Genomic DNA, 27,802 nt, shown 5'->3' on the forward strand with positions numbered 1-27,802 from the left:
AACAAAGCTAGGAGCAGAGTCTGGCGCCTGGATGCACCCATGCTGTTCAGTCTCTCACCCTGTGTAAATTAACCCGATTCAGAACCCGGCTTGGTGTAATATGTGCATTCTTAGGTGCCACACTATTGCAGATCCCTCAGAGACCTGACATTGCCAAAACCTGGACAATAAACATTGAGGCTGCAGAGCTCACTAAATTAAATCCTTTTAAATTAGATTTTGCATCGTCCTATCGACATCCTGGGGTGCTCAGGTGTTCCTCGGTGTAAAGTCCAGGGTATGGTGCCACCCATTTGTGGTAAGAAAACAACAAAGAAAAATGGGCTAGCGCACTATGATCTCTCTGCATCACTGACTACAGGCACAACTGCCCGTCTAGAAAACGCACAGCGCGTAAAGGTTTCCTGACGCGGCAGAGAAGACCTTGGCGAGCGCCCGGCGCCTTCGCCTCCCCGCCCCCGGGCCTCCCGGCCGGGTCCACGCCTCCCCTTGCTCCCGCCCCATCCATCTTCCGAACCCCCCAGAGCCCGCCCCGCTCCCGCTGATTGACAGGCGGGACAGCGATCCCAGGAGCCCGGCTTTTGCTCCGCAACCCCAGCAGGAACTATAGCCAATGGGAGCCAAGAGGCGGGGCCGGAGGCGGGCCTGCGGTGCTGGTCAGGTGCTCTGCGCTGAGGTGGCTTAAAGGTCAGGGACTGCAGGTTCGTTGGGGGGCGCCCCTTACCGCCGCCGCCTCCCCGCTATTGCCCCCGGTCTGCGGGAGGGAGCCCCCTCCAGGCCCTCCCTCCCATTGCCCCAAGCAGATGCGGACTGAGCGGATCGCCGCGAGGGTAAGAGTCCGGGAGTGTGGGAGGCTGGCCTGCCGGGGACCCACCCGCCTCCTGCGGGCCCCCCGAACTACCCTCCCACCCGTTTCCACTGCACACATACACAGAGCCCACGTTAGGGCATCTGCCAGCCTCGGTGGGCGGGAGGTTTGCGAATTGGGAACGTACCCTACCCCGAGATCCTTCCAGGAGCTAGGATGGAATCCCGGTGAAGAAGATGGGGCGATGTATCACCCTCCTCTTGATGTATATTCGCTCTACACACACCTACTCCTCCTTCAGTTTCCTCCCTCTCGTTTCTTGGCGCCCCGTCCCTCCAGATTTCCAAGGCTGTCTGTGGGGGAAGGGTTGGAGGGGAGGAGGAATTGGAAAGCAGCTCAGTGAAATCTGGACCCAGAACTAGGGACTCCACGGCGCAGTGCAGCATTTTGTGCGTGGAGAAGAAAGAAATCAGATCTTCTTCCATCCCTACCCCCACTTCCCAGTTTGTTGCTTTATGTCATCGATGTGATGATGTTGGTTCCTCTTACCAAACATTACTAAGCTTGAGGCAACACTTAGCCTTTGTTTGTTTTCGTTTGTCCCAGGAAAGCAGTTCTTTCCTGCTTACCACAGTTACTGAATTAATTTATTAAGATAGAGGAAAATGTCAAAAGCTGAATTCGATTGCTTTTTTTTAATATCAATTTATTTATCTATCTATCTATCTATCTATTTATTTATTTAATTTGGGGCCGCGTTGAGTCTTTGTTGCTGTGCGCAGGCTTTCTGTAGTTGCTGCGAGCGGGGGCTACTCTTTGTTGCTGTGCGCGGGCTTCTCATTGCAGTGGCTTCTCTTGTTGCGGAGCACGGGCTGTAGGCGTGCGGGCTTCAGTAGTTGTGGCTCACGGGCTCTAGAGGCTCAGTAGTTGTGGCGCACGGGCTTAGCTGCTCTGCGGCATGTGGGATCTTCCTGGACCAGGGATCGAACCTGTGTCCCCTGCATTGGCAGGCGGATTCTTAACCACTGCGCCACCAGGGAAGTCCCTCAAGAGATTTCTTGGCACAAAATACGGTTAGATCCAGGTTTCGGTGGGCTTATAAATACCTTCATGCAAGAATGGACAGCAGAGGGAGAGAACAAAAGATCCTTACTGGATTTGCAAACCCAATGGGAACTGACCAAATTTACATATGTATTGTTTTTTCATATTATCTCTTATTAACTTTCTTGAATAGAATAAAAGCTTTTTAGAAATATAGGCAGATTACCAACGACAATAACAACAACGTTGATCCCAAGAGATTATTTAATCCTGGGAAGTGCCTTTTCTACACTCATCACTGATAAGATTAAATGTTGATGAATTTTAAGATTAGGAAGGTCAACATCAAATTTTAGAATTATGTTTCAGTTTATACTTAGTTCAGAATCTAAATGTTTTGTTTAAAGAAGGCTATGCTTTGATTATTAATACATGAATGCAAATTACATTTCACAAATATATTTGAATGTCACAAATTTTGTCACTTCAGGATACCAAGTTAATCTATTTTCTCCTCTCTCTCATGACATCTCTCACATCTCTTACCATGATGGACCAGACATAAGGCCTTGCCTTTGAAAAACAGAGGTGTACACATGTACTTTTAAAAAGTATTAGTTTTGAATTTGCTAGTGCAAATTTGCTTGTTGCTATGTTCCTATAGCCCATCTAACCATAATGATAAATATGCCCACAGGTATTTGACTGTATAAATGTTTCTGACCAGGAGTCAGAAGTCTGAGTCAACCTGAAAATGTTTCTGAAAAGTTGTATGTAAATTATATCATCTTTTAAAATGATATTTGAGGAGCTTATTTAAATAATTTCTTTGAGGAACGTTTCAATAAATTCTTGGAAACTAAAACAGTTTCTAAAATGCAAATGTAATTTTTAGCTTTATTTATACAGGGAGCCCCAGGTCTCTTGTTTAAGACGAAGTTCTGCAGCATAATCCTTCCAGGCTGTGATTTATGATATAACTGGGATTACTAAGCACCGTCCCTCTCCATTTTGGGTAAAGTATACAAAACAAAATTATTGCCATTAACTTCTATGTGTTTCTTAAACAGATTATCTTACACTGAACTGATCAAGTACTTTGAAAATGACTTCAAAACTTCTCTGGGTGTCCTTCATACTTGCTGCATTGACACTTTCAATTACATTTTCTCTCCAACCAGACCAGCCAAAGGTTCTACTAGTTTCATTTGATGGATTACGTTGGGATTACTTATACAGAGTTCCAACACCCCATTTTCATCATGTTATAAAATATGGTGTCCACGTGAAGCAAGTTACTAATATTTTCATTACAAAGACCTACCCTAACCATTATACTTTGGTAACTGGCCTCTTTGCCGAGAATCATGGCATTGTGGCAAATGACATGTTTGATCCTGTTCTGAACAAATCTTTCTCCTTGGATAATATGAACATTTATGATTCTGAGTTTTGGGAAGAAGCGACGCCAATATGGATCACAAATCAGAGGGCAGGACATACGAGTGGTGCAGCCATGTGGCCCGGAACAGATGTCAAAATACATAAAAGCTTTCCTACTTACTATATGCCTTACAATGAGTCCGTTTCATTTGAAGAGAGAGTTGCCAAAATTATTGAATGGTTTACATCGAAAGAGCCCATCAATCTTGGTCTTCTCTATTGGGAAGAACCTGATGACATGGGCCACCATTTGGGACCAGACAGCCCACTCATGGGGCCTGTCATTTCAGATATTGACCAGAAGTTAGGGTATCTCATACGAATGCTGAAAAAGGCAAAGTTGTGGAACATTCTGAACCTAATCATCACAAGTGATCATGGAATGACGCAGTGTTCTGAGGAAAGGATCATAGAGCTTGACCAGTATCTGGATAAAGACCACTATACCCTGATTGACCAATCGCCGGTGGCAGCCGTCTTGCCCAAAGAAGGTAAGTCTGAACAGACTGGTGGTCTGGGGCTGGGTCTGCCTGTGCCCATTGCGATTGAGTGGGGGATTTTTGTTTCTGTGTCTTTCAAGTGTGCTTGCCTTTGTCATGGTAATATTCTGGGATTGAATCCTTAGTCTCTGAAAAGACAAACTCTCTCTTTTCTCAGAGTCTGATTTTTCACTTTTTGCTAGAATATTAAAACTGATGCTCTCTCTATGTATTTATGGTAGTCGCATTTAACCATTTTGGAGTCGTTGGATATGGTGAAAGCTACAACCTCCATTCTCAGAGAAATTGAGATGGGAAGATATATACAAAATGTGCCTGCAGTTACAGTGATTTTATGGAAGCCCTAAAGCCTTCAGTGGATCCTTAGTTAGGACCTGCTTAATAGGAAAGCAGTGGGGTACAGGAAGGAGAGAGTTTTGGTCATCCTGAGATTTAGTTTTCTTATCTGTAAACAGGGGAAGAAGTAATAGCACCTCAAACTTTTTACAAACCTCTCCTCGAAGCCTCACACCAACTCTGTCTCTCATTATTTCTGTTTTAAAGATAGGTGAACAAACTCAAAAGGTTTAACATCCCCAGGTCAAAAAGTAAGTGCAGAGCAAGACGCAGACTTGCACTCCTGACTTTTGTTTTATCACCTCCTGGGGTTAGTCTAGGTATGAAATGAGAAAACAGATCTTGAAAAGCTGAAGAACTCACAAATGAGAGTTAGATCCCTCGCAGGGGAATTAAGAGGATCGTAAGAAACAGTGAATGTTAAAATAGGCACGTGCAGCTGCACACAAACATTTCTATCAATTCAATACAAAATAGCAATCTTTTGTGGTTAAGAAAATTGCATTAACCCTTCGGTTCCCCTGAACAAGTTGGTATGGTGTTCCCTTGTTGGCAGGGAGGAAGCCCCAACAAATGGATTTGAAAAACAAGAAGAGGATTAAAGATATTGCCCCGGTTTACTGCGTTTGAAGTTACAGGGAGTACTTCTGCAACGCCTCCAGGGTTTCAAAGAACGTTTGACCAACCCTCACCCTCCACTTACCGAATTTTCTTGTCTTGAGATTCTCTATCTCTGTGCTCAGAACTACCAGAACTTAGCTCTTTGTTTCTGTTTGGATGTTGCAGTGCCCTTGACATTTTACTTTGTGCCACCAATTAGTACCTGTGTGTGTGTGTGTGTGTGTGTGTGTGTGTGTATTTAATCTTTAGGGATTAGAGATTTCTGGTTCTATAAAATGTCTTCTCTTAAGGTGAATTTACTTTAAGAGAAGATTATTTCTCAGTTTCCCCCACAAGATTATTTCCTCAAAGGGGGTGGGACTTCTAAAGTGTCTGGCGAGGCTTCATTACCTTGAACTTGCTGGCTGTCTACGTCAGTAGGATGTCGGCGTTGATTGACCTCTGTTGCCATGGTTGTTTCTTTGGCTGTAGCAGTGAGTGTCTTGTTCTGACTGCCTCTCCTCATCCTTCTCTTTTAGGCAAATTTGATGAGGTCTATGAAGCACTAGCTCATGCTCATCCTAATCTGACTGTTTACAAAAAAGAAGAGATTCCAGAAAGATGGCATTACAAATACAACAGTCGAATTCAGCCAGTTCTCGCAGTGGCTGACGAAGGGTGGTATATTTTACGGAATAAGTCAGATGACTTTCTGTGTGAGTATGTTATAGTATTTTTCCCCATTCTGCATCATTGTCTGCTAAAGTGGAGGCTAAGTGGGAGTTGTTTCTGCCGTATTCAACAGTCTGTTTATCGATCGAATAACTAGCTAGTGTCACACATTAATAGCTAAATAAAGATCCAATAAAGATCCCAATAAAGATTTATTGGGGCTTTAAAATGAGGTAACCTCCTAAAAGTGGAACATTTACTTCTCTTGAAGCCTTCAGACCGAAGATAAGCATAGTGCCCTGTACTGCTTACTATAACCATTATGTTCCGGAGGAAAACCTAACTGAATTTTATAAATTGAATCATTTTCTGCATCTGTTTTATACTCTGATTTCAAAAGAATTTGATCTCTATTTTTCTTTTCAGTTGTTAGCTTTCTAGTTTCTTTTGTGCTTTTGGCTCTACCAAATATAGGCCAGCTTTGCTTTACACCTTGGAAACATTTCTGAAAAGAAGTGCATATTGGCATGGATAAAAATGTATCAAGATATATTTTCCTAATGAATACCTAGTGGTATAATTTTGGAGATATTTCCATTGAATAAATTTAGAATATAATGTAAATCCTATTTAAAATTAAAGCATGCAAAATAAAGAGCTTCCTGCTATCCTTTTTTTTAAAATTTATTTTTGGCCACACCACGCAGCTTGTGGGATCTTAGCTCCCCGTCCAGGGATCGAACCCGCACCCTCTGCACTGGAAGTGCAGAGTCTTAACCACTGGACCACCAGGGAGGTCCCCCTGCTATCCTTAAGTGTAGTTTTCCCTTCTCATATAGCTTTTAACAAGTTAGTCAAATGGACAAGTCATCCACAGGATTTCACTCATTTTTATTTTGCCTGTTATTTGCATATTTGCTCTCAAACTCCCTGCCCTTACCCTGCTCTGCTTTGTATCAGCAGTGACAGATCCCTACAGACTAAATTTCCCAGGCTCCTTTGCGAACTGGTTTCTGGTTCAGTTTGGTCAATAGAGGACCTTTGCAGGAGTGTGGAAGGCTGGAGTTTGGGAGAAAGCCAGGGTATTTTTCCCCCACTCTCTCTGCCCCAGGCTGTGTCTCTAACAGTGACTTCATGTCCTCTGTGATCCCAGCTCTGGACGACTTCCTGCTCTATGGCCCCAGTGCCTACTGGGTAGTCCTGCCTTTGGGGTTCTGGGGACACTCCCTCTTCCTTCTGTCCCTCCAGCCCTGGGGGCCATGGGAGGTTCCCACTGTTCTACTCGCTGGGTAACCTTGCCATCCCATGTTTGCTTCTGAGCTTCAGCACTTTTGTAACTAGCCCCCATCTGAAATTCTCTCTCTTGGATGGGTTCCACTTTCCCAGCTGATAGAGCTATTAACATGCACTACCGATCAATTCACTGGGAGTTGTTTCCATTCTGTTACTTGAATGTTGAAGCAAGCACATGGTGTCAACACTATCTAGAAATGTTCTTTTAGGCACTGGTCCTTGATACATATAAGATATGAACAAAATGTCCCTTTAGCTAGAATTGGGTTCCCATGATGTTTATTGATAAAGAGAAAAGCAGTTGCCTGGCCATGGCATTTGTAGAGCATATGTAAGTCGTATTGGCAGATGCATACAGGTACATGGGTTCTGGTCCTGAAAACAGGTTTTACATATAGATAATAATCTGTAAACCAGTATTTAATCAGGCCAGGAGAGCTGTTTTAAGAAGGCCTTTAAAAGTAATTTCCTTGGCCAGGAGAATAGTTGCCACCTTTATATGTTCAGGTTTTCATGTATTGTGCAGGTAGCTCTTATGTTAGAGGGGTTGCTCAAAAAAGAACTGCTATCTCTGAGGAGATTGAATTACAATTTACAATTAACATAAATGTAAGTGGCTCTCTTGAAATTTTGGTTTGGTGAACTACACATACTAGATGAGTCACACCTATTTTGAGCAGAAAACCTTAATAGTGCTCCTATTTCTGTTACATGATGTTCAACATAATTATTTATTCAACAAATAATTAAGTACTGGCTACTACAGTCCTTCTCAGCCTGAGTTCTATAAGAGAATTCAGCCCTAATGTCCAAAAGCAGTGGTTCTCAAAGTGTGTTCCCTGGACCAGCAGCATCCAAATCACCTGGGAACTTGTTAGAAATAAAGATTCTTGGGCCCAACCCAGACCTACTGAACTAGAAACTGTGAGGGTAGAGCCCAGCGGTCTGTGTTTTTACCTGCACCCATTCCCCTACCCCGGGGTCTCAAGTTTGAGATTCAAGTTTGAGAACCTCTGCCCTTAGGCATCCATTATTAAATACTGTCTACTGGATCCAGCATTTATTGTAGGGGCTACCACTATGAAACAAAGTCCCTCTTCATGGGAAAAGTTTTCTAAGTCATAATGAGTTCACTTCAAATCTGATTTTCTAGTAAGAAGTGTGATATGATTGATCTTTGCCTTCATGATTAGAGTCTAGATCCAACTTTCCATAGACATGAGCACAGCAGTCATCCAATCAATTACAAATTATATAATGGCACATTTCCCAAGGTTACTATCGATTAATTAACTAGAATAGCACAGTCCCGTCAGATGATTCCTAGTGATTCACAAATCCAGCGTTATTTTCACTTGAATAATAAACCCAAAAGAATCATGGCGCTAAGAATGACTTCTTTAGGTGGATTTTGCCAGGCAGATTTGGAATTACTTTGAGGAGATGACTCTCAGGGGAATTAATTTAGGATTTTCTTTTTTGCAATGCTGTGTTCTCATTGCATATTTCCCGGTAGCAAACACAAGCAGTAGAGGCTAATTTGCTAGTCCTTCTCACCACCTTTAAAAATAAAGCCTTTCAGTTTTCTTTGGTTGCCGTCTCATCAGCAGTAGCACCCTGATATTATGCTAGACGCACATGCCTTTAAAAGGCAGCTTTTGGCAGAAATAGAGACACAGATGTAGAGAACAAACGTATGGACACCAAGGGGGGAAAGTGGCAGGGGAGGTGGTGGTGGGGGGGTGGTAGGATGAATTGGGAGATTGGGATTGACATATATACACTAATATGTATAAAATGGATGGCTAATAAGAACCTGCTGTATAAAAAAAAAAATAAAATAAAATTCAAAAATTCAAAAACATAATAAAAATAAAAGGCAGCTTTTATCATGCAGGAGTTTTCATCCTTCAATTTTGTATCATCGTCTGACTTGATAAGTCAGGAGACTCCTGAAGTTTTTACTTCTTTGTAACCACACGAAAGCACACAATGCTAAGTTGGATCCTGATCTGAACCACCAAAGTCAAGATTTTACCCACAAGTCCTGACTTTAAAAAAAATGTCACTTTCATGTTCCCCTGACTTGCCTCAGTTTTGCTCTTTCCCCTTCTTCCTGTGCTGCTGAAGGTAGTGTTGCGTGGAGAGAAAGATTTGTGATCATTTGACTTTTCGTTTCCTGAAGTGAATGGTGGTGTTGACAACAGCAGAGATTATTTGTAAAAGATCCTTTTATTTAAAAGTCAAATTAGATAACATTTGCATTTAAGTTCACAATTTGATGATACAATTATTTCCATTTTAATACCATCTGGTTGGCTAACTTGTTCATGCATTTTATCTTCACAGTAGGCAACCACGGTTATGATAATGCATTAGCAGAAATGCATCCCATATTTTTAGCCCACGGTCCTGCCTTCCGAAAGAATTTCACAAAAGAAGCCATGAACTCAACAGATCTGTACCCCCTGCTCTGCCACCTCCTCAATATCACTGCAGTGCCACACAACGGATCACTCAGGAACGTCCAGGATCTGCTGAGTTCACCAACTCCAAGAGCGAGTCCTTATACACAGAGCCCTCCTCTCCTCCATGGTAGTGTCAAACCAAGAGAAAATGAACAAGAGGAGCCATACGCTTCTTTCATAGGGGTCTCTCTCGGTAGCATTATAGTTATTGTGTTTTTAATAATTTTCATTAAACATTTAACTCGCAGTCAAATACCTGCCTTACCAGATTTTCAGGCTGAAATATCTCAACCATTATTACAAGCCTAATGCTCCTTTGATGTGGAGATTGCATAGTTATGTCAGTGTTTAAAGGTTTCAAATTCTAGGAAACCAGCTTCAAACATTTGCACAGACCATTAAGCAGTTACGTACATGTGCAGAGGCAGTCATACACACACACACACACACACTCATGCACACCATGCACATGGACCAAAATACACATACCTGCAAAGGATGAAAGATGGGGAAGTATGTTTCCATTGTCCTCTCTGGCTTCTGGTAGGTAAGATCCTGCTTTATTTGGACTTGGCACATACAATGTATATATTTAACAACTTTGCACTATTTGAAGTACTTTACATATTGCACTTTAAATTACTCTCCTAATGGGTACGTTTATGTGAAATGCACTTTATTGACAATTACGTCTGAGAACTCGGCTGAAAAAGCCAACTTTTGCACCCATGTCCCAGAATACCTGTTATTCCTTCTTCAAATGGAATGAAATTTCTAATAATTCCTGAATACTGTAGAAATCTATCTATCTTCTTAAATTGGGAGAACATGAAGAAAGTGAAAACTGTTGAAAAATGAAATGTGATGACCTTGGAACATTGAATTTTGGAGAGATGCATTCCCAACAGCAGGGTGCACCTGTGGGCACTCCTTGTCATATTTCTTTCCAATGGACATGGGTTTTCATTTTATTCTTCCCCCAAAAAAGAGATCCAAATACTGACGGATTCATTCCAGGTATGTTGTTTCCATCGTGAAATTCATTATTGCTGTTTCCTGATTAGTCATTTTAGTTTGATTTTAATAGTAAGACACCATGAGACCTCTACTCTGTAGGCTTGAAAAAAAAAACACACACACCATGAATATACGTTTCTTTCCTCTCGGGTCTAGCACTGGTCTGAGTAGCACCATCTCAGCAATATTTTCTCTTGCTCTGTAATTATTTGCTTCCTTGAAAACTAAATCACTATTAATCGCATTAAAAAATCAGATTAGATAAAACAATGTTTTCTTTCTGGTAATCTGTAGTGACAGAGCACAAGCATCTTTTCTATTTCAGCATTTGAAGGTCCAGAATTGCAAGAGAGCACAAACTACATTAGGGAAAACGTAGGCCACGCAATCCTTGAAAAGAACCGTGTGGAGCTTGGGGGAAAAAAAATTAGAAAGAAACTTGGGGAAAAAAATTAGGCAGGACCATTGTTGTTTGCAACGTACCCAGGACAATGCTAAAGGGTGCCTGGTGGCAAAAAATAGTGAAACTCCTAGAGGTAACAGGTAATTGAAACAAGAGGAGCTGAGATTATAGCCTTGTTTCCTGAAATATCTGAACATCCACTCACCAAATGCTCAGTGGAATCAAAGATGAATCCAGGTTCACAAATAGACTTTACCTCCTGGGTAGGTTTTTCCACCTGCCTGGTCATCTCAGCTCCCCAATCCCACCATGGAAAGCTGTGCCTTAGATCTCTTAAGTAGGCTGGTTAGGGAGAGGGTAGTGTTACCTATGGTTTCTTAGAGGAAAGAGGAAGCCCTGGAAAGAATAGCTTTCCTTGAAGAAAATAGAAACCAGTTTATAGACACGTGGCCCATAGAAAATACTGTGATTTTGTGTATATTTAGGCACCAACTCGCTAAAAGTAGGTAAAGTGGTAAATGTATTCCAGAAAGGATAAACTAGATGTAAAGAACAAAAGTGGCATAGTGAAAAATATAATTGAAGTGCTTCCTAAAATCAGGTGAATGAATTATTTTTAAATGATGATACCAGTAAACAATGTTAGCACTTAATTCTCATGTCATTAATACAACCTCTAAATGGGATAGAATGGAATCGCTGGAAATGTACTATAGATTAAAAAGCTGAGAAGTGAGATGGTAGATACCAAACTCCTCAAGAGGTCTGAACTCTGGATTAGACATTTTACGTGTGACCACTCGTGTTGGCTTGCTTTGTAGTGATGAACTTATCTGCGTTATTGAGATGCCAATCTAATGACTGAAAGATGAAATTGGTCTATTTAAAAGCATTATTATTCAAGTGCTATCTGTATATTTAAACTAATTGTTGCATTAAATTCGTTTTAGAGGGTGCTATTACCTTAGTAGTAAGAAGAGAGTAGATTCTGTAACACTGATGAAATCATTAAAATTCTGATATGAAGATTTGATTATTGAATGGTTTCCTTTATCTACAGATACTTATTTTCCTGTAAAATATCAGCAGGAGAGTTTACCTGAAGGAAAATAAAATTTTAAACTTTGCTGGGGAAATATCTAGTCACTCATCATTTTTCGATAGTTTCATTGTTGTTTTGGTTTTATCTGCATGTCTGTGGTCAAACTTTGTATGCAGTCAACACAAATTAGCACATAGGAATAACATGTAGACCAGCTAATCTTCCTAACTGTAAGTAAGAACTTTTAAAAGTTCCGAGCATGGAATCCCCCCGTCACAACACTGACATGTTTGCTTTACATCCTCTGTCGGCTATTTTGAAGTTGATTAGTTGATACGATTTTTCTTGTTCAGCATGTATTTTGCAATTTCTTCTCCCTTTGCCACCTGCTATTTAAGTTGAAAATTGCTTTTCAAAATGCTTTCTGTCCTCTTAAGTAAAATTAGGATCGATTCTATTATTAGTTTCAGTTTCTTACAAGAACCTATTTCTAGAAAATCTATAGCTTTTTTTGATGCTGTTTTTATCAGGTTTGATATCAATGTTATATTCACCTCAAAAAGTCATGCATTTTTTTCTACAACACTAGTTTAATGAAGCAAATATAACAGGGATAATCAAACCCAACCAAGGGGCACTAAAAAAGATCATTGCTTTGGGGGCCTGAAACTTTTTTGTAGAATAGTTTATAACTTTCTCAATCTTTAATTAAGAAATTGGTTTTAATTTTCTTTCTCTATTGGAATCAATTTTATTCAGTAAATCTGGCATCCAAACTTCAGGAAGCACAGGGCCTAGGAAATGGTTCTGGATCCAAGGATCTTAGCCCAGGAGTTAAACCATGAGTAGACAAAAGTAATTTGTTAGTATAAAGTTTTTCCACTTTTGAAATGCTACAGAACTCTCTTCCAAAGTAAAGTGCCTTTTTTTTTGTTTTCCCACAGTTCCTAGAAGTATTCAATGAATGTCAAAATAGGAAATTAATCACTGCTCTATTAGAGGAAACTTTGTTGAATCTATATTAGAAAAGACATTAAATACTCTGGCTATGTACAAAACAAAGTTTAAATACTGTAATCCCGCCCTCACCCCAAGTGTTTTGTAATCACCTTTTTTCAAACTTCTTCCTGTCTACTGTAAGTCAATAAATTATAGTTCTAGAAACTCTGCAAAATTTATCTTGGCTTTCCTTCCAGTGATGTCCTTATGTTGGATTGCATATTTATACACTGCTTTAAAAATTTGGTTAAATGTTACAAACTTAATCCTGGTTTTTAAAAAATTGTAATGAATGCCTAGGTGGATTTTGCAGTATTACTAAGTCATGTCAACATCTATCACAGGATGTATATTTTGCGAGAAGGTGACAAATTAAAAAATCATCAGTGACATCACATTGTATATTGAATAATTATGGTTAAAATGTTTTGGTAGATTTTATTCACATAAAATTTTAAAAATCATAACAAAGTCATAACTATGAATTCAAGCAATATGGTCAAAATATATTTAACTTAAGGCACTACACACAAATTTCTTTAAAGCACACTCATGTCATTTATTTACATAGTATTTTAGGAATTTACAATAAATACACATTTCCCATCTCATCTTTGTCCTTCATTTGTAGCTTTATATACTCACAATGAAGTAAAAACCTCCAAGTAAAAGGTATTAAATGCAATTATCCTTAAAGCTTACCAGATATGGGCAAGAGAACGAAATACCCAAGAACAAGGCAAAGGTTTTTTTAATCCTTTAATGTTCCAAGTATCTTTCAATTCTTATACCAAGCTTAATGGAACAATAACACAAAACCAGTGGTACAGAGCATTGAAATAATTTTTATTCTCTTGCTGTTTACCAGAAAAACTTGCACATTAATAATAGCAGCAGAACTGTCCCTACATTTACATAAGTAAATGTACTTACTCTGAATTCACTCACTGAATTAACAAACTTACTAAAAAGTTTTCCTATTACCTTTGAGTATTGTTGTCATAAACAGTTAAATCTTTCCTGGAGCCAAATACTTTCTACCACCCAGAAAACACAGAAGCATATTAGTCAATTATTTAACAAAATGCACACCAAGTGAAAAAGGCTGGCTTTACTGAAATATTTTCTCAGTGTACTAGAGGAGTCATTGGCTTTAAGTGATCATTTTTAAAGATACAACTGAATTAACATAAAGTTCAATATAATAATATATAAACGTCTCTTTGATTAAATAAATAGTCTTCTTGTCCCATCAACATATACATAAAACATTTACAATTTTAATCCAAGTTAGTATTTTGAGAATGGAATAAAGAACAAGACAAATAGGTCTTCTGTTCAAAGGGCTGAGACACTGATGGGGCATCCCTTCCTATTCCATCCTCCATAAAATCCACTCACAGGTTGGATGCTATGGGCCGATTTCTGAAACTCGTAACTGCCAGTCAAGCCAGTACAACCACTAAAGCTCACACCACTGCAAAGACCAAGCTCTCCTCAATTAGTATTTTAGACATTTCAAAAAAATGCTCACTGCTTTAACTGTGACTGTTCTCCTGTCCTTTTTTTTTTTTTTTTTAATGGAAATGGAAGTAGAAAGAAATTTTTCTATTATTTTGTTCAGATAAACTATTAACCTTTAGGATAACTTTTATGTGAGGCAAAAACATCAGAAATAAAATCTGTCAAAAAAGCAAAATGAGTCCTGGTGGTTTTATTTATTTATTATGCTGTTCTTAATACAGTCACCTATGACTGCATGCATGGACTATTCACACAGGGTGTGGAAATGTGTCTCAAGAACCCCAAGTACAACAGGCACCAAATACCAGGATCAGGAGATCAGCAGTGACCACAGGATGAATTATATGTTTGATGACTGGCACCACTGTTCTTGACCACCACAGATAATCAGCATTTAAGTGGGCTGCATATTTACTGTAGATTATCTTTGTATCTGTAAAACAGTTCCCTGGTTTATTTTATATTGTCAAAACTTTAAAGATCGCACTAGTAATATGAATTGCTTGCCTCAGCTGCTGATGAATGGTTCTTGAACCCAGTTTTTCCTCTAATAGATGAAATCTCGTCTGCCATAATTCAGTTTCTTCCTACTAATTCTGATTGTTAGAAGGTACCACTTAGCAAAGCTAGGATAACAGTTATTCACAACAAATCCTTCGCTCTGAACAAGTATGTTTTAAAAAATATGAGCAGAGTGGTTATTTCTGTGAACCAAATATGGGAGAAAAAAGCAGAGGAAGCATTCAGGGTACTGAAGGTTAACAAGAGTCCTGAGTTTATTCAGCCACTTAACATACGATTCATGTAAAAGATCAAAAGATACTAAATTCCATTTTAAATTTAGCTACCCTATAGTCTAAAAAGTAAGGCATAAAATTCCCAAAGGTAAATAGAAAAATCTCTTTTCCTCATTCTGACCCAATCAAAACCAGATTTGTAGTCAGGTCATACATTTCTCGGCAGCATCTGGAGACCTCTGGTTACAAAAAACAACATGAGAAAGTTAAAAATGGTAACAAAAATTAATGAATTTTTAAAAATTATGATTTTACCTTGTGAGAAGAAAGTACACGAAAATGAAGTGCAATTATAACCTTTCCTGAGAGCTGGGTTCTATGCGGATGTGGGAGCCTGCCCCCAGGCCACTCACCTCCCACCACCTGCTGTAAGTCACACAAAATCTGTACACCCATACATGCAACACACTGGCACGTACATACACACAACTAAATAACTTACACAAAGGCATTGAGTACAAAGTGAGAAAACCACTTTTCCCTATTTTCTTAATTTCTTCTTAGCAATACTCTTCAAAAGGTTTAACTTTTGAGGCTTCAATAGCTTAAGGGTCGTAACAACAAAGACACACTGGTGAAGAAGACTTAGGCTTTGTATCATGGGGTCTTTGCTTGTTTTTTATAATAGTTTTTCTTAAAATAATTTCTTCATATGCTAGATCTTTTCTGCCTGCTTGATCCATTTTAATTAACCATCACAGAGAATTTCCTACCTCAAGGGTTTACTTGGGATACAAACTCTATTAAAGGTACATATAAAAATATAGGAAACTTTTCCTTCCTGATACACAAAATCCACACATTTTATAAAGATTTCTGTTGTATAATTTACAAATGTAAAAATTTATTCAAAAAGCATACCCACTGAATTTTTGCATATTTTCATCTAAAGATGTGTCTAATCTTCATTGCAAAAAAAAAAAAAAAAGGCAAAGGCAGTATTTTTCTTAAAAAAAAACCTTTCTAGTTAGGGAAACAGTTGGTGTTAACTAATGATTTACTAGCAATTTTTTCTATGGTCAGAGTTTTTTGTATTAGCTAATGCTGCAAAACAAAACACAAGGAAAAACAAAATAATTGTAGCATGCTTGGTCTAAGATCTTTGTCTTTCAAAGCATACTTTTTCATAGTTGTAACACCATTCCTTGGGTGTGTCCTAATCACAGCCACTTTGTATAAACCCCAGCACATGTCACCCAATTAAAGGATCATCATCATCATCTTGTAGCTGAAGTCGGGAAAATGGCCGGGGTCCAGAGAGTCTATTCTGCATGATTATGATGAGGCAGGTCAGAGTGGTTAAGACCAAGAGCGCACCGATAACAATTCCTATGGCTTCTGGGAGATTAATGCACCACTGGTCCACTAACAAACACTTAGTATGACCAAAGGTTCCATTATTGGGCTGTGGCTTTAATCCCAGGATGTGGCACATCATTGGATAAATATCCACAATGTTAATGGTGCTGTGTTGGTAGCCTTTGTGAAATGCAGGACCGTGGGCAGCTAGAAATGGATTCATACTAGGCAAAGAATTATCATAACCATGGTCACCTACTGGAGAAGAACAAGATGATGTTAGTAAATAAGAGCAGCTTTTCTACTACAAAATAACTTGCTTCTAGTGTAAATACACTGGATTCTTGCCAGTGTAATTCCCATTAAAATTCTGATTAGTTGGGCCAAACAGGTGCCAGGAGTAAAATTTTCTGTTTTCTTCAAGTCGGCCATGTCCCCTATTTCACACACACACTCCCCCCACCTTTTCCCGATCGGTCATGACCTCAGGCTTTCAAACTCTCTCTCAGCCTGATGTGCTTCTCTCTCAGTCCCAGCCCCACGTATTTCACCTGCCAGTGTCCAGCACTGTTTGCACAAGCCCACTGCAAACAGCACCGGTGATAAAAAGACTGGTCGGCCTGAGGGTCCTGAGTAACTGGGGAGAGCAGAAGTGAGTAAAGCCAGTGAGTGGCAAGGAAGTGAGCCTGGAGCCGGACCTATGTCAGCTGCTCCCGGACAAGACATAGGATGTGGAATACACCACTGGTCTGCTGACAGCTAATGGGCGCCTCAACATCTGGAGGGTCAGGGGACTGAGCACGTAACAGAAGGGATTCTTGCCTTGAATGGGAAGTCTAACCTGGTGACTCCAACTTGTAACTCCAGTAAAAGTCTAACTCAAAGAGAAACCTGATGGTCCCTGATATCACTCCAATACCAGATTCTCAAGTTTTTGCTTTATTTTTAAAAATATTGCCTTTTAATGCAGACCAGTTACATTTAATAAGTTCCTACTTCCATATGAAGTGCAGGGGACTAAGTAATGAGTGTATCAGTGTTACATATTCTTTAATCGTATGTTTGAAATATTTCATAATAAAAACAATTCACGTGATCAATACAATAAGAAGCACAATATAACATTATATATAGGTATTATGATTTCAGTAATATAAATGAATATGATTATAATGTGAATAATATAAACCATATGATTTAATAATAAAAATATGCATTTGTATGTAACAGAGAAAAAGATTAGAAGGAGGAAAACGCCCACAATTAACATCTGTCTGTACTTCTGTATTGAAGGATTATGGATAGTTTTCGTTCTCTTTTCTGAACTTTTCTGTATTTTCCAAGTTCTCAATAATTAGTATACAAAATAAGTATCAATAATATATAAACTCTAATGGCCCTCAGTCTTATCCTTGCCTGATGCGTCTGAACTGCTATAGATCAGGGATCTGCAGACTACAGCACCTGGCCAAATTTAGCCCTTCGCCTGTTTCTGTAAAGGAAGCTTCATTGGAACACCGCGTGTCAGTTTGTTTACGTGTTGCCTGTGGCTGCTTTCCCACTATAAAGGTAGGATTGAATAGTTGAGACAGAGACCAGCTGGCCCACAAAGCCTAAAATATTTACTATTTGGCTTTTTACAGAAAAATTTTCTGACCCCTGCTATGGTTTACAAAATCAGATTTTTGAAAAATGTACTTGAATTGAATTTACCGTATGGGTAAAAACCTGTAATTCTCCCCTATACATTTCTTCAGTTTGAGGAGAGATTTTGATCCATCTGTTTTGTTTACTTGGTCGATTTTTGTTTGCATACTTTCTGGTTCTTGCCCAGTGTTCTAACTAGCTGTAGCACTCAGGTAAACAATTTCATCACTGGGGAAAGACTTAAGGTTACTTGGACAAATTTCTTTTTTTTTTTTAACAAAAAAAAAAGAAAAAAGAATTTGGACTAGCTAATCTCTCCCCCTTTACTTTGTTTCTTGACTTCTCTCTCTTTTATTTTGTTTCTTTACTACTCTCTTATTTTTACAAATCAAGAGAACCAGCCTTGAAAGTTACTGACAGTAACTGCAGTTTTTGTAAAAAAGTAAAACTACTCCTTCATCCTTAAGATGACCCAACCTTCTAATCTAAGGATGAAACTGTGGTTTCTAAAAATTGCTCTCTGATGAAAACCTGAGAATCACCTAGTTGAAAATCAAACTAATTATACTGTGTGAACATCTCTAAATCAAAGTATCCTGTTAATGGAACAATGTCACAACGTGTGATTTATCCCTAGGATACAAAAGAAAAATTCTAAATAAATACTTACATTTTGGTGATGATTTATTTAGCACAATTGTCCAGCCTTCATCAGCAACCAAAATAATAGGTTGAATTCGATCATTATGTTGGTAATGAAACCTGGCAGGAATGTCTTCTTTGAGATAAACATTCATGTGAGGGTCACAGATTTTCAGTTTGTTATAAACCTTTGTTCTGTCTGGAAGAAAAGGAAACAGCAAAGGAAAAAGGTCATGTTGACTGATAAGGAAAAAATATTTCTAACTAGAATAACTGGAAATAAGTCCTGAACAATGTTATCTATTAAAGTCCTTTAATCATTAAAAAAACAGAGCAATAATAATGATGTAACAGTGCTGGGGACACACACACACACACACACACACACACACACACACACACACCCCTTTCCAAGCATTCACATATCTCTCTTTTCATTTTGTGATTATCCCTTTTTTACAAAGGGACTTTTATACAAAGAGGACAAATTTCACATCTAGCTTCCTAAGTAAATATAAACTAATTACGTATAACTGCTAATTACTAAGTCTAAGATCAGTAGACGAAAGGTATATCTCACACAAAAGTCCAAGATGTTTTTTAAGGATAAAAATTTCCTTTTTCCATTAGTGTGAATAAGTAAGAAATACATCAACAAGGACCTACTGTATAGCACAGGGAACTATATTCAATATCTTGTAATAACCTATAATGGAAAAGAATCTGAAAAAGAATATATATATATATATATATATATATATATATATATATATATATATATACATGTAAAACTGCATTTCCTTGCTGTACACCAGAAACCTTATAAATCAACTATACTTCAATAAAAAAATAAAAATTAAAAAAAAGAAATACATCAAAAAGCAAGGAGGGACTTCCCTGGTGGCGCAGTGGTTGGGAATCCGCCTGCCAATGCAGGGGACACGGGATCGGAGCCCTGGTCTGGGAAGATCTCACATGCCGCGGAGCAACTAAGCCTGTGCGCCACAACTACTGAGCCTGCGCTCTAGAGCCCGCGAGTCACAACTACTGAGCCCGCGTGCCACAACTACTGAGCCCACATGCCTAGAGCCTGTGCTCCGCAACAAGAGAAGACACCACAATGAGAAGCCCGCGCACCGCAACGAAGAGTAGCCCCCACTCGCCGCAACTAGAGAAAGCCTGCGCGCAGCAACGAAGACCCAGCGCAGCCAAAAATAAATTAATTAATTAACTTAAAAAAAAAAAAGCAAAGAAATAATCCCTTTGAACCTGAACCTTAAGCTAATCGCCTAAAAACTTATACATCAGGGGAAAAACATAATCCCACTCTGAGTGAGTATAGGAGTGTATGGCTGTGAACTACAAAAAGTCTGAGCTTCATTCTTTTACAAAACCCTTCCTCCTCAATCAACTGCCCCATTCAAATATTCCTTGGCTAAAAGTTTACTTACTTATTTTGGGAAGTATTGCAGCAACTGGGGTCAAGTCTATAAGAGTGTAGTCTGAGGGGTCGATGCAGTGATCCAAGTTTATCAGCCTGTCCTTAGAACACTGGGTCATCCCATGATCACTTGTAATGATCACATTAAGATCTTCCCACAGTCCTAACACCTTGAGTTTGTGAACGAGCTCACCGATATGGTCATCTATTCCTTTCAACACTCGGCGCATGTTTTCTTTATCTTCAGGGCCATATTTGTGGCCACTTGCGTCTGGTTCTTCCCAATAGAGTGTTGCAAAGGTGACGGGTGGGTTCGAATTGCTCAGCCACGTGGAGACATTACTGAGTCTCTCCTCAAATGACACTGAGGGGTTGTAATTCATGAAATAGGAAGGTGTGGTATTGTGAATGGGCACGTCGGTACCAGGCCACATAGCAGCAGCACTTGATCTGTTTTCCTGAAGCTGATTGGTCACCCAAATAGGGACTGCCTCATTCCACCAAAAAGGATCCTTGTCATTAATGTCAGAAAAATGTTTCTTTGTGATGACATCATACATAGAATTAGCCACAATGCCATGGCTTTCTTCATACAGGCCTGTCACGATGCTGTAGTGGTTTGGAAATGTTTTTGTGATAAAGACATTTTTAACCTGCTCTACCAAGACACCTTCTTTGATAAAATTCTGGAGATGAGGAAATTCATAGTTGTGTAGATAGTCAGCTCTGAAGCCATCAAAGGATACCAGTAGTAACTTGGGTGGCAAAGTACAGGAAGAGTTCCCTCTACAACCAGTTATAAGTCCAGAAAACAAAAATACCAGCAATAACTTCATAGTGAACATGCTGATGGAGGGCAGTCAGGGTTCCTAAAATATAAAAACACAATTCATAAGTAGTAATACTATTTGAGTTGGATTAGGTTTCAAAAGTTTAGTCATCAGGAGAAGAAAACCAACATTTATAAACTTTTTATACACCAGCTTTACCTACATCAACTTGAAAATTAAATAACGTCACTTACTGAAAGATAACTGAATAAAGTGGGAAAAAATTAAAATTGCCTTTACTTGTCCAATTATATGTCCTGCCCCATTTTTCATGCTCCGAAGGGGATATGGGCCATTCTTATGCTCCATACAAATTGGCTGCCTTGTTTGTTTGCAGCAGCAAAAGTTATTCTAAAGGTTTAATAAGAACAAATGAAGAAACAAAAACAATCCTTTTGCACAAAATAGAAATAACGTCAAGCTTTCAGAGGCTCCAGAGAGGGCAATTATTTTTCTAATTTAATGACTGGTACCCTATAGTTCCTTTTAATCCACAGAAATAGGGGGTGGAACCTCTACCATACTGGCTCATCATCAGTTCCTGCTGAAAAATACTGGCATGAAAAAGGGGAGTAAGTAATAAATATTACTTGAGAAAAAGGTCCCACCTCAATCTGAACCTGCCCAATATTCACAGGAGGCTGACAAACAGACAAAGCCTACAGGAACTTGGATGCCACGGTAATTTCTGAAGAAATGCAACAGCTGTTGAAATGCATTTCATCACCACATCCCTTTTAAACTTCCTTTTTACTGTCAAAGACATACAGTTGGCCCTCCATATCCACGGGTTTTACATCCATGGATTCAACCAACCGTTGATGGAAAATCCAGAGGGCTGACTGTATTCATGTACTATGCCATTATATATAAGAGTCTTGAGCATCTGCGGATTTTGGTATCTGCTGGGGCTCCTGGAACCAATCTCCCTGTGGATAATGAGGGACCACTGTAACTATCCTGCCTAACACCCTAGGCTCAGAGCGCTCCCTGATTTTTTGGTTCTTTTTTAACAATCTACTGATTACAAAAAAACAGATTTCCCCAAACAAATCTCCCTGCCTTCAGACTCTATCTTCTTTGGTTCCTAAGAAAATAGGATATGTAATTTAGGTAGAGTGAGTCTCCACTGCTGCCGTACTTCTTTTTTTTATTATTTTTTAATTTTTTTGCCACACCAAGAGGCCTGTGGGATCTTAGTTCCCTGACCAGGGATTGAACCTGTGCCCTCTGCATTGGAAGTGCAGAGTCTTAACCACTGGACTGCCAGGTAAGTCCCCTGCCACACTTCTTCAAGTCCCCAGTGCCTCCTGTCCGGGGCCCTTCCATCTCTTAACTGACCTTCCTACCTCGATCACCTTCCCCTTACTCACCCAACATCCGCTCCCAACTTAACCTTCCTAGGAATAGCCCTGTCCATGACACTTCCTTAATAAAATCAGTATTCAAAGTCCCCCTGCCTATACAGAAACACCTCTGCCTGGCATTCAAGTCCCTCCATTACCCAGGCACAACCCACGTGCAAATTACTATGAAACAGTTACACAAATCATGGCCAACCTTAATTCCCTTTTACCACACATTGCTGTCACAGTCTGTCTGAGATGCATTACAGAGACAATAATCGTTTACCTAGGTGACCTACAGGTGACCTATAGCAGCTCTTCAGTAATAATTTGTGCTTCCAAACCTCTTAAAGTTACTTTCTACACATGAATTCTTTGCCCAAATACTCTCTTAGGTCAATAAAAAAAAAATCATTCAATAAATAATATAGCTAAAGTCTATAACACCAAAATTTATGTATGTGCCATTTTTCAGAGGACAAGGGCTTTATACTTTTCAAACATAAAATACTCAAAATAGGGGCATAAATAATCAAAACAACGAATCTGGCTGTCATCTTGGAAGAACAAAGACGAGCTTGAATGAACTCTGTTCTACAACACCACAATTTCTTGTAATGTTGCGCTTGAGACCCATACATCATAAAGTATTGTTTTTAAAACTAAGCCCTTTGAGGAATCATGTCACAGTATGTCTAAAACTTTACCAGCGGAGTTCCTCTAAGAGCAGAGGGGTGCCGAGACAACTGTGTATCCACATGCAAAAGAATGAATTTGGACCCCTCAGCTCATACTATGTACAAAAATAAACTCAAAATGACCAAGATAAAGAGCTAAAACTATAAAACTCTTAGCAGAAAATATAGGAATAAGTCTTCATGACCTTGAGTTAGGCAAAGCCTTCTAAGATACAGCACCAAAAGCACAAGTGACGAAAGTCATAAATAAATAAACTGGACTTCACCAAAATTGAAAGCTTTTACGTTTCAAAGGACATCATGGAGAGAAAAGAAAACCCACAGAACGGGAGACAATATTTGCAAATCATATATCTGATAAAGGATTTATATCTAGAATATATAAAGAACTGTAACAACTCAATAATAAAAGTTAAATAATCCAATTAAAAAATGAGCAAAGGATCTGAAAAGATATTTCTCCAGACATAGAGATGGCAAATAAGCACATGAAAATATGTTCAACATCAGGGAAATGCAAATCAAAACCACAGTGAGATACCCCTTCACACCCACTAGGATGGATATAATAAAAAAGATAATAACAAGTGTTGGCAAGGATGTAGAGAAACTAGAACTTTTATACACTGCTGGTGAGAATGAAAATGGTACAGGCACTTGGAAAACATTCTGGTAGTTCTTCAAAAGTTTAAACAGAGTTACCGTATGACCCAGAAAATCTACTAGTAGGCATATGCCTCAGAGAAATTAAAACACATGTCAACAATAAAACTTGTACACATATGATCACAGCAGCATTATCTGTAAGAGCCATGAACTGGAAACATCTCAAATGTCCTTAAGTGATAAATGGATAAGATGTGGTATATCCACACAATGGAATATTATTTGGCAATAAAAAGGAATGAAGTGCAAATATATGTTATAACTTGGATAAACCTTTGAAACATTGTGCTAAGTAAAAAAAGGCAGTCACAAAAGATCACTTATTGTATGATTCTATTTAGATGAAATGCCTAGATAGGCAAATCTATAGAGATGGAAAGTATATTAGATTTGTCTGGAGCAAGGGGTTTAAGAGAAATGAGGAGTAAATGCTAATGGGTATGCAGTTTCTTTTTGGGGTGATGAAAATGTTCTCAAATTGACTGTGGTGATGGTTGCACAATTCGTAAAACTGTACACTTTAAATGAGTAAACTAGACAGTATGTGAATTTTACCTCAATAAAACCATTATATTAAAAAAAAAGAGTAGAGAGAAATGAAATTGTAATCTTAAAAGCATCTGGATTGTCCTGCCACAAAACAGGAAACATCTCTGATGTTTCATCTTACCTCAAGGATTATGTGAAATGTGTACTCTATACCACAGACCTGAGTTTTTTAACGTGAATGTGTTTTACCCCATTTCCCACGTGCAAAACAATAAAACAAAAACCTGTGTCTGCCCCTCTCTCACACAAAATACATACAAATCAAAATCTTTCTTCCCCAAATCTTGAGTGAATAGGAGGGTCAAGGCACATGTGCTGTTTACCCTGGGGTTCACTAACCCCTTAGCACACTGCTGGATTCTTGTCCCCAGACTTAGAAGCACAGACAAAGTGGAAAGATTAGAGGCTCTGAAATCAGAAGGATCCCAGAACTTGAGCTCACATTTAGTAGAGGAGCGACTGTGGGCAGATCTACCAGCTTCAGTTTCTGTGTTTGTAAAATGCGGATACATAAAGTGTTAATTAAACAGTAGGCCCTCAAATTTAGTTTCTTTTTTATCCACAGTTACAAAGCCGTTACGTCAGAAAAAAAGTCTGTACTGTGACAGGCGGAATGATACTATTGTGAAACTATAAAGTAGTTAGAAATAATTTAGTCTAACCTCTTCTTTGTACACAGGATGAAGATGAAGTCCCTGGATTGGCCAAACTCAGGAAGCAATTCGTAGCCTTACTGTCTGTACTCTTACTAATTTCAGGTCCTTAACCAGTTTATAAGTCTAGTAACAGCGAGTTTACAAGTCTAGTTTTAATCTCCAAACTATGAACGGAACTTTTCCTGCTTTCATTAGTGGTGCCTGTATCTATGTCTACTGCATTCTGTTTCATTCCAACAGGAGTGTTAAGCTATAAACAAAACACCAGTGAGAAGTTCTCAAGTATTTCCAAGGAATACAAAAAATCACTAATTGCTATATTACAAAGCACTGGGAGAAATTCTGTAATTTTTCAAACCAAAAAGATATCAAAGGGAAGGAAAAAAAGCAGAGTCACCGGAACTACACTCAGATAATCCCAACAGAAGTTGTGTGTAGTTTTCTTCAATTCAGGGGCCAAAACACACTCTGCCTCATCTGGGATGACTTTCTTACTTGGATGAAATGTATCTCGGGCAATTCTCACTGGCATTCTTAGCTGAAGTTGGGTGAGTGTGACAGTTAAAGGATATGGTGAAAGCTATTTGCCACCATTAGCATGCCAGCTGCTCTGTAATACAAAAGCCTTATTCTAAACACTTCACAAATACTATTTATAATGAAACTCTTATACCGCTTCAAAATAAAAGAAAAATAAAATAGCATTGTCTATGCACATAGATAACATTGGTGATTTTCCCTAGATTATTATTATTAATTTTCTTGATATTCTAAAGAAAAACTACAACTACTCTCTGAAAGACTCTATTTCTTAACAACTCTAGGATTCTAAAGTATTCTTCAATTTTCCAGCACATACAAACTTTTCCGGCATCTTCAAAACAGCTACACTTAATCTTACTTTCTACATATATTATTTCTTTCTACAAAATAACTCCTTGTGTACTTCTTCTGTGTTCATCAAATTTTTCCCAAATTATATTTTGTAGCTAATTTAAAAGCAAGGAGGAGATATTTATATTTTATATATTTTAGTTATAAAATACCTCCTCCCTGCTTTTAAATTCGTTTAATTTCCTTAAAATAGCTTGGAACAACCTCTGGAAAAAAGGAAGAAAGAAAAGAAAACCGGAATATTAAAAGGAGCAGTTGACTTCCTATAGTACTGGCAAGGTTTCCGGCTTGGGTCCACCAGATGGCCTGGTGGTTAAAGAAAAAACCCTAGTGGAGTCAAGGCTGGTATAAACCTGAATCTGCTCGTGGTCACTAGCTGTGCTTCACGTCTCTGAGCAGGACTTTCCCCATCTGTATAATGGGACGCTGTGATCTCACAGGGTTGCAGTGCCCAGAAAAAGAAGCGTTGTTTGTAAAATGCTTAACACAGTGTCCGGCCGATAAAAAGCACTTCAGTGTTACCTTTCTTGTTAGGTTTTCTAGGAAATTCGTTTTAAAATTTGGCTGTGTCACTCCCATCAACTCTAATCGAATACTCAGGCGGAGGCAGGTCGATCGATACCTTGGACCGCGTTCCTGTAAAATCAAACGCCCGCCCCGCCGGCCCCGCCCGCCCCCTCGGCCTCCACCCCATACCCCACCGCCCGCCCAGGCCGCGCCTACCTGCTCAGTTTCCTTTCCTCTTCCCACCCCGCCCTCCGCCGCCCCCAGCCAGGTACCTCCCGGCCGCTCCGGGGTCCCTCGCGGCTGTCCGCTAGGGGGATGTGTGTGTGTGTGTGTGTGTGTGTGTGTATCAAGGGTAGGGGATCTCACCACCTCTATTTTCAAAGCCCCTAGTGGACGGGGGAGGGGGTGGCATTTCCCTCCGGAATGCCGGGCACGCTAGGGTCACACTCACCCGCTGCCGCCGCTTCTCTGCAGCACGCGGAACCCGGCGCGCGCGGAACCCGGCGCTCCGGGGTCTTGGGAGCGACGGAGACCTGAAGGCGCAAGAGCCAGACCGAGCTCTTCCTGAGGCGCCTGCGCACTACCGGGCGCCCCCCGCTGTTAACAGCCCCTTTCTCCCTGAGCTCCGCGCTACCCGAGGTGCTCCGAGGGTGCTCCGCTGCCCAGCGCGCGACTGCGGAACAGTTTTACAGCTCGCGGGGACTCAGCGGGCGACGGAGTGTGAGACATGTCCTCGGATTGGACACCTCAGCCGCGGTCGATGTAACTCCCTTTCCGATTGGTTGGATTCAGGTACAACCTGGAGACAGAGGCCTTGGGGGGGTCGAATTGGATCTAGTAGGAGAGGTTCGTTCCACTCTCCTGCCACGCCCCATTTTCTAGCGTCTCAGGGCTGGGTGCCCTTCAGGGGACCTGAAACACAGCGAGTCCCTGAAAGGGCACCTGGCTATTGCCAGCCTCAGGTTTACTGCCATTCTCAGTTCGCCCCTAGTTAACATGCATCTTGCGGTAAGGTGTCTGCAGGAAAAGCGACTTTGGCAGCCCCAGGGCCCAGCACGAGTCTAGAGCAGCTTTAGCCAGTTCCAGTTAGTTGGGATAAATACAGTGTGGCTCTACCAAAGCAGTATGTGTCCGTGTTGCTGGAGAAGTGATCACTGTATTACACGCGAATTGAGTACTAGGCAGTTTATGAGTAAGGTTGCAAGAAATACAGAAACACGGTCCTTGCAGTAGGGAACTAGGAATGGCTACCAGCTGAGAAATGGGCGTTTCTTTTTAACACATGCATGTGGGTCTGGAGCTTTAGTGTATAGCCATTACCAAGACCCCAGAGTCTGGAAGCAGCTGCAGAGACAATTTGGGGCTGGATATTTTCTGTTGATTATTAGTTTGTACCTTCAGAAGTTAATTCCAGTCTCAAAGCTCAAGGCTGGCCTGTGCACCGGTGAATTGGGGCATCTTAGATCCGTGGGCTGCCAGCGCTGGAAGGAGTGGCAGAGGCCACACTGTCCAGTCCCTACGATCTGCCAGACCTGAGTTTGAATCCCCACTCAGCAGCTGAGCAGTCTTGGGCCAGTCTCTCCACCTGTTTGAGCCTCCATGTCCTCATCTGCAACACAGGCCCTCTTACAGTACTAGCCTCTTCGGGTTATTATCAAAAAAATGAGATAAAGCAAGTAAA

The 27,802-nt window shown here is 39.9% G+C and overlaps 3 protein-coding genes across 8 annotated transcripts in view; 2 read left to right on the forward strand and 1 right to left on the reverse strand.

Moving 5' to 3' along the window:
* The first annotated feature begins 626 nt into the window (after nt 1–626).
* On the forward strand, nt 627–12,800 carry ENPP5 (ectonucleotide pyrophosphatase/phosphodiesterase family member 5). 2 transcript variants are annotated; one of them, XM_059938571.1, is made up of 4 exons: nt 627–701; nt 2,923–3,786; nt 5,271–5,447; nt 9,046–12,800. In XM_059938571.1, exons 2-4 carry the CDS (start codon nt 2,958–2,960, stop codon nt 9,471–9,473), a joined length of 1,434 nt encoding a protein of 477 aa, XP_059794554.1. In that variant the 5' UTR covers nt 627–701; nt 2,923–2,957; the 3' UTR covers nt 9,474–12,800. The 2 variants fall into 2 exon arrangements, with proteins under 2 accessions (XP_059794554.1, XP_059794553.1); XM_059938570.1 differs by having other exon boundaries at nt 646–830.
* A 312-nt stretch (nt 12,801–13,112) lies between these two features.
* ENPP4 (ectonucleotide pyrophosphatase/phosphodiesterase 4) lies at nt 13,113–26,816 on the reverse strand. 3 transcript variants are annotated; one of them, XM_059938573.1, is made up of 4 exons: nt 26,338–26,416; nt 19,986–20,844; nt 18,563–18,733; nt 13,113–16,503 (listed from the first exon to the last, which is right to left on the reverse strand). In XM_059938573.1, the coding sequence occupies exons 2-4, from the start codon at nt 20,818–20,820 to the stop codon at nt 16,139–16,141; spliced, it is 1,371 nt and encodes a 456-aa protein (XP_059794556.1). In that variant the 5' UTR covers nt 20,821–20,844; nt 26,338–26,416; the 3' UTR covers nt 13,113–16,138. The 3 variants fall into 3 exon arrangements, with proteins under 3 accessions (XP_059794556.1, XP_059794555.1, XP_059794557.1); XM_059938572.1 differs by lacking the exon at nt 26,338–26,416 and adding an exon at nt 26,573–26,816 and having other exon boundaries at nt 13,114–16,503; XM_059938574.1 differs by lacking the exon at nt 26,338–26,416 and adding an exon at nt 26,573–26,814 and having other exon boundaries at nt 13,115–15,125.
* Nucleotides 26,638–27,802, forward strand: part of LOC132374642 (chloride intracellular channel protein 5-like) — a 45,402-nt gene continuing 44,237 nt past the window's right edge. For all 3 annotated transcript variants that reach the window (XR_009505707.1, XR_009505706.1, XM_059938578.1), the window contains exon 1: nt 26,638–26,913. The gene's annotated coding sequence lies outside the window, so the exon portion shown is untranslated. The remainder of the gene's footprint in view (nt 26,914–27,802) is intronic.

The sequence above is a fragment of the Balaenoptera ricei genome, chromosome 11 (assembly GCF_028023285.1).
Source record: "Balaenoptera ricei isolate mBalRic1 chromosome 11, mBalRic1.hap2, whole genome shotgun sequence".
Classification (NCBI taxonomy): Eukaryota; Metazoa; Chordata; class Mammalia; order Artiodactyla; family Balaenopteridae; genus Balaenoptera; species Balaenoptera ricei.